Source organism: Quercus robur, chromosome 3, assembly GCF_932294415.1.
Source record: "Quercus robur chromosome 3, dhQueRobu3.1, whole genome shotgun sequence".
Lineage (NCBI taxonomy): Eukaryota > Viridiplantae > Streptophyta > Magnoliopsida > Fagales > Fagaceae > Quercus > Quercus robur.
The window spans coordinates 8004612-8011889 of record NC_065536.1 but is presented as its reverse complement, the minus strand read 5'-3'; the positions used below and the strand labels follow the sequence as shown (position 1 = coordinate 8011889).

Genomic DNA, 7278 nt, shown 5'->3' with positions numbered 1-7278 from the left:
ATTGATCACATATACAATTACGCAGCAACAAACTCCTCACATGATCACATGCTCCAGCGTTTGTAAATTTGAAGCATATTCAAGAGGGTGCATGACTTCATATTCTTCAATATTGAAAATAACAATATGATATGACAAGAGTCACTGCTTTAAAAAAAGATTCTTCAAACCCTGATCGAGAAAGTTCAAGTTTCAAATAAGTCAGCTTAATTATTTTTCTCAATATTTACCAATAAAAACAAGACTTGACTCGATTATATAGCCCCTACAAAAGATTCAAAAGCTTCAATGTTACTTTAGAGCAAACAGCAATAACAGTCGCATAAAAAAAAAAAAAAAAAAAAAAAAAACAGCAATAACAGTCAATGTTAAAGTTTATTCTAGTCAACTTGGTAGTTGGTACAGCTTATTCAAATGGGTAAAAATGGAGGGATTAACTAAATTCCATAGACTAGATGCAAATTAAAAGTATTTGATTACCACAATGATCTAGTCTCAAAACCAAAAACAATTGAGTGGAATATAATGTGTTCAGGCCTTCCTACCAAAAACAAATCAACATAACCATCATTATTAGGCAGCAGGCCTTGTACACAACTAAGTTGGAAGGCTAATGATACCCTTAGCAGCTCAGTCAATGGTGCAATAATATTTGTCTGTGTGTTAATTCATGATAATGCTCCACAAAAATTGGTCTTAGATGTGAATGAGTTTTATTATCATCACCAGCCGCAAGCTTAACCTGCTTCTAAGTAGATGATTTGGAAAGCCAAATGAAGCTATATTGAGCACTATAAACCATGAAACCATTAGAGCCAGCTAAATCTGACCCAAGATACTCATAGAGCCTGCACTCAATAGATATCCTAGATTAAGGCTCTGGACTAAGCATCTGGCCAGGAGAGTCAACCTCCTGAAGCATATGTTGAACCATATGTAGAGTCAAGCTCCTGAACCATATATATATATATATATATAGGAGATCTTAGTTCAGCCTACTTTTGGTTCCACAAAAATGAAGAAAAATTTCGAAAGATGAAAGAAAAAAAGAAGAAAAGTCTAAGCTTCTTTTTTCTTTACACACACACACACACACACAAAACACAAATGTGCTCTTGGCAAAGTTAGATGTCTAAGAATCTATGAGAATGAAATCTGGTTAGTGTCAAGGTAGCAGAACTTATTGTGAACACGTAAACAGATTTAAAAAAAGACAGGGAATTGTTTTTGGTGGTGACTTTAAAAGTTGCAAGCATGGTTGATTCCACCCACAGAAGCACTATCTCAAGTGAATAAGAATCAGTTATTTTATATGGCACCTAACTAATGAACCAAAAGTCAAAGCAACAAGATAAGGTAATATGCCCAAGAGCACTTAGACCACATAGAAGCTTTCATCAGTAACATAAGCTCCAATTCTTTAAGGAATAGAGGAAGAGCAACAATTATATTAAGCGTGGGCTGCTATGTGTTAACTATCATCCTAGACCAGAAGAAGTTTGAATTTTCCTGATTCATGTACTAAAGAAATTATAGTTTTACTGAACAAGCTGCAATTTGTCAGCTAAGTCAATTCAATACCTGCCAGCTATAGTTTATTAAACAGTCAAAACTTACTCTTAGAAACCAACTATCAGTCATGAATCATCCATGCTATTGGATTTTAGATCATTTTTTTAGATCAATGCAATGCTTACTTGCTAGTTTAAAATTTCAAGAAATTTTATCTAAAATAGTCTGAAGATTTTATTTTCAGAGAGATAAGCCAATCTCAGATATCCGCCTTGTCATGATTCTAGGGCAGTTCATTCCTCCACCAACGAACTATAGCTCAATTGGCATCACCCCCTTTGTCTAAAAGAGGAAGGTCTTTTGAAGACCAGGTTCAAACATGGGCATTCAGGTTGGGGTCAATTCCTCTCCATGAGGAAGGCTGAGGGCATTTACCAAATGAGAGAGAAAAAAAATCCAAAAACTGAAATCTACATGATAATTCTAACAGCTCACATCACAAACAAACATGTGCACTCAATTGTTTTAGGAGAGAATCTGATTACTGAGCTCTTGGTTAATGTTATTGTTAAGTTGTAACAGATGTTGATATATTTCACGTGATGGAGAAGTCAAGCTAAATGAATTTTGATTGGCTAGGCCAACTTAGATTTTAAGGAAAGAGAAAACACAAAGATATAAGATAAATCAGTTGAAAGATGGCACATATATGAGGTAATAGTGTTTTATCCTTTCCTCATTATACCATAATCTAAAGCAATCTTACTACTTGCTCAGTTCAGTTTTATCCTTTTTTTTTTTTTTTTGGCTTGGGGGTTGGGGGGAAGAGGTTAATCAATTCATGGAAAAATGCAATTGAATTGAACTATTCAAGTTAAAATTGAGCTCCATGTAATCAATTATAAAGTCTATTTTTGACCAAGTAAATTTCTAAGACTCCAGACAGAGTAATAAACAAAACTCTTGTCTTGCCTAAGTAGCAAAGGAAAAAACTGACGGTTGCAATAGCCCATACCCAACCCTTAGTATAACATGGGAGGTTTCAAGTGTGTAATGCTGTGAACTGAGGTTTGGCAGTGTAAAAATTGAATTATGAAAAACAAGAGGAACATGCAATTTCTTTTTCCATTCAAATCTCCACATTCCTTCTCAAGTAACTTATGTACATCGATGATGCAATGTTAACACAGAAGTCTAAGGTCTAGTCAACTTTTATGACACCACTCATTATTCTTACAGCTAACCACACTGTATAGAGGAAGTATCACTAACAACTCCTCGCAACGCAAGAAGAGCAGCTGATAAAAGATTTAGGAACTCAGGAAAATGATGAAAAAAAGTTCCTTGTTTAAACTTGGAAACAAGTTTTAAACAAAATACACTGGTTTGCCACCACCTAGGTATGCACATCTGCGCTATACCCCAAAAGATTACAATTGGGCTCTGCGTAATCACTTATAATAAGCCCAGTTTGACCTAGTAAACCCTTAATGTGGACTCAACACATGCCCACACAATACACAAATCCAATCCACATAATTTAGGGCATCACAGGTTTTTTGTGCATTAAGCATACAGACTGAGTGCTTTAAATGTAGCATACCAGATCTGCAAATCAAATTCTAGAGCTAACCAGCACCCTAATAACCTTGCTAGATGATAGAACCAGGGAATGGGTAAGGAAGGGGTCAGCTGCTCACTGGAAGTGAATCATAAGCCATAATATAATTGAATTGAGCAATTTTAACTAATGTTGTTACATTTTCAATCCTAACTATTGTATTACAAATTCAGGAAAGAAATAGATGACAGGAAAGAAAAAAAGTTTCATTTTCAACACGAACAGATTGCAGCCAGAAACTTATAATTTAGTCTCCTGCATTCCTTTTGCAATCAGAAGAAAAATCACACCAATGGGTATAAAACTATGGAAGACTACCAAAAGATTACAAACATTAGTCAAAAAATTAAAACCATAAATTTCAAAACAGGTACAACTAATTTCAACCAGAAAAGAAGAGCATTTGTTGTAAGGTCTTTTACTTGCTCATTATCAAAATTTTATCTCACCACCTAAGCTAAGCCAAATGGTTGGATTGAGCAATAAGCACAACTGAGTGCAGGTTTTTGTTTCATTAACACCTAAGATTTAAGAATTTGATTATTGTAGACAAAAAGTTATGAAATGAAAGGATCAAATTTTGTTACGCACATCAAACTGAACATTTAGAAGTGACCCCAGCAGATCTTCATTCCAAGCTTTGTAAGCATAGAAAATGGTGCAAATGTTATTATTCTTTATTTTTAGGGGACTTTCAACAACAAATGCACAATTATGCAGTTACAAATTCAATCAAATTGCAGTTCAATTTCCAAATCCATTATGTCATAATTTCCCCTATTTCTCTCTCTTGACCATAAGCAGTTTATTTAATTATTTCAATGTGGAAACACAGGGCAGCAAGGAAAACCCAGTATGAACTGATGAACCCATGAAAGATAAACAAAACACCATTCAAATCAAAGGAAAACAACAACAATTTACCAAAATAAGCAGAACCCATTTCAATAAAATTCAAATTAAACAAATATCCATAATTTGAAAATTCCTAATACAACATTGTCTTCCTCAAATCTTTTCAATAAGAAGAGACAAATGGGTTTGTTCTAACCTCCTTGTCCTGCAGCCCATCATCGCATTTCAATCCACACCCACATTGTGGAGACTCCTCAAAGTTATCAATAGGGAAATCAGCACCTGCAATCCCAACTGAGAATCCAAGATTATCCCCAATCCTTCGGACCTCAATAATGTCAACCCAGAAGAAAAAAAGCTTCACACTAACACCCTGCAAGCTTGTAAGCTTCCCTTTTGTTATGATCCCGTTGATAGTGGGCTTGTACTTCAACTCATATGACCCTTCAAGAGAAAAACTACAGCTACCAGAAAAAAAGGCAGAGAATTTTCCTGTAGAGGTTTCAAGATCATAGCCTTGCACACCCTTTGGAAGAATACCAATGGGAAAGTTGAAACTTTGGATAACATCATAGACTGAAGGCTTTGTGGTTGTTAAGTTGGTTTCTGATGACGCTAAAGATGGTGAAGCAGTGAAAAACAGAATGGGACATAGAATAATTGTTAGTGAAAGTATGGATCTTTGGATGAAGAAGAAAAAACCCATCTCTGTCTCTGTCTCTCTCTTGCTCTTTCTGTGTGTGTTTCTTTCTTGCTTCCTTGTTCTTCTTGTTCCGTCCGTCTTTCTGTCTCTGTCTCTGTCTATGTCTTCGTAGTTAAGAATTGAACGGTAGGTAGATTGTATAAAACTATAGTTTCTTACTTTTTTTGGAAGAGTTAAAGTGGGCTGGACTGGCTTGGATATGTTTGGATAAGATTAGATCAATGTTTAAAACCCAAATTGTTTAGTGGCCTGAAAAAAATTGATTGGGCCTTTTAGGTCAAAAGTTCGACCATTGGATTGGATAATATTTGCATGATGTTATAAACTTTTGGATAAATTACAATATGTTAAGAGCATTTGAATAGTTTGACTAGGAATTTCCTAATTTAAGCCTAGGCACCAACACTTTGACAAACTCCTTGGGCCAGCGATTTACTTTGCTATGGGTCTATCCATCGTAAACAGTGATTAGTCTCTGGTTGAAAATTTTAAGGAAATACTGTGAGAAACCAAAAAAAAAGAAAAAAAGAAAAAAAAAAAAGAGCATTTGAATCAGCTCTTATGAAAAGTTTTGTCTATTTTAGTATAAGAATTTACTCTTTTTTTATTTTACAAAACTACTTTTAAAAGAACCTATATTTAGATTATTTATTCTACATTCTATTTTATTTAAATAATCATTTTTTCATTTTTCTTTTTATCTTGAGAGAGAGAGAGAGAGAGAGTCTGACGAGATATGAGAGCAAGAGGTGAGAGATTTTATTTTATTTTTTCAAATGATGAAATATAGAATGTGGGGAATCATGTATTTTTACACAGTTTTGCATGATCTGATGTAAGTGAATTTCGGGTTTAGTTGGCTAAAATATGGTCCTTATTCTATTATACAAACATTGATGAGAGTGCTCTAATAATTAAGAGTTTTGTAGCCTACGTAGTTGACATCTCTTGATGTTTTTAACAAATTTATCCATGGTTGAAATTCTCTCTCCTTTACTTATCAAAGTAAAAAAAAAAAAAAAAAAAAATTATATAATTTGCCAAGAGCCTTATAGCTTAGCAATTTATTGTGTAACTATCTCGAAAAAAAAAAAAAAACCCTATGTTGTAGTGCCCTCTATTAACTGTAAAACTAAATAATATCTCCCATAACTATGGGCAATGAACTTTTTGCCCATTTAGTAAGGATTCCCATAAACTTTAACAGAGAAATTCAAATTAGATGCTTTTTTGGGGATAAATTTTGACATTCTTTTTTAAATTTAATGGAAATTATAATAACAAGATATAAAATGCTAATTATCATTAGTTAAGGGGAACATTACAATTGACCCTAAATTTTTATTATTAACTTAAATTGCAAAAGTATAATAGAAGTTAAAAATCAGATTCGGTTCAAGTGAATGGTTATTTGGTTTTTTCATAGCACCACTCGCTTCATTAGTTTGCGCAGAGTGAATTTCTTATTTTCTTCCTTCGCCATTCTCATCACCATGGGTTTGTGCTGTTTAGCAGACTGGCCATTGAGCAATTCTACACGTCCAACACATGGAGGTACTCTCTCTCTTTGCATAACTTTCTTTTTCTTTTTCCCCAAATTCTTCATTTGTTCATTTTGGTAATTTGGTCAAACTTGGGTGTTTGTTCCATAAATGATAACTAGAAATTTGATTAATTTCCTGACTGATTAATATTTTTCACTTTATTGTGTCAGTTTGTTAGAAAGGATAATATAAATAATCATACTCATGGTAACCATTCGAGGAGATGAAATTAGTAATATTATTCGAGAACGTATTGAGCAATATAATAGAGAAGTAAATGTTGTAAATACCGGTACCATACTTCAAGTAGGCTACGACATTGCCTGTATTTATGGTCTTGATGAAGTAATGATAGGTGAATTAGTAGAATTTGAAGATGGTATAATAGGAATTGCTCTAAATTTGGAATCAAATAATGTCGGTGTTGTATTAATGGGTGGCAGTTTGATGATCCAAGAAGGAAGTTCTGTAAAAGCAACATGAGGAATTGCTTGAATACCCATAAGTGAGGCTTATTTAGGTTGTGTTATAATCTAATCTTTTTAACTTAATTTTTTTTGACAACGATGATGGTGAAGGCATGTCAAACAAAGTCCTTAATGTTTTCTCATATATAGTAAATCATAACTAAAATGAACTTAATGTTTTCTTATATATAGTAAATCATAATTAAAAATTATAACTTCTCCACAAATCCATGAATTTTTACTATGAATAGATTGTTTATATTATTAATAAAATACATATGATAATTTGATATCACATGAACCTATTTACAAACTTATATAATTTAATATCAAGTTTATATAAGTATTGTAAGGGCGGAATTTGGGGCCCAGGCCCAGCAAGCAGACGATTCTGGCCCAAAAGACCCTTAACAATGAATTTGTAGAGAGTGGGTCGTAGAACTAGGTCTAGACAGAGTAAACGTAATTGTTAGTAAGCCATGCAACCATTTGAACGTGGGGATGTTTTATTAAGTTTCTTGGGATAACAGTTCATGGGACAATATCTTCTGCTTTGTTTACAGAACTTCTCTCTCT

At 33.6% G+C, this 7278-nt stretch overlaps 1 protein-coding gene across 1 annotated transcript; it reads right to left on the bottom strand.

The window, feature by feature from the left end:
- Window positions 1–4052: 4052 nt before the first annotated feature.
- LOC126716919 (uncharacterized) lies at window positions 4053–4811 on the bottom strand. Its single transcript, XM_050417967.1, has one exon. The coding sequence runs from the start codon at window positions 4692–4694 to the stop codon at window positions 4152–4154; it is 543 nt and encodes a 180-aa protein (XP_050273924.1). The 5' UTR covers window positions 4695–4811; the 3' UTR covers window positions 4053–4151.
- Window positions 4812–7278: the final 2467 nt, after the last annotated feature.

Bases quoted from the DNA above. Each gene is read 5' to 3' on its own strand.
- LOC126716919 (XM_050417967.1), bottom strand. From the start codon at position 4,694: ATGGGTTTTTTCTTCTTCATCCAAAGATCCATACTTTCACTAACAATT.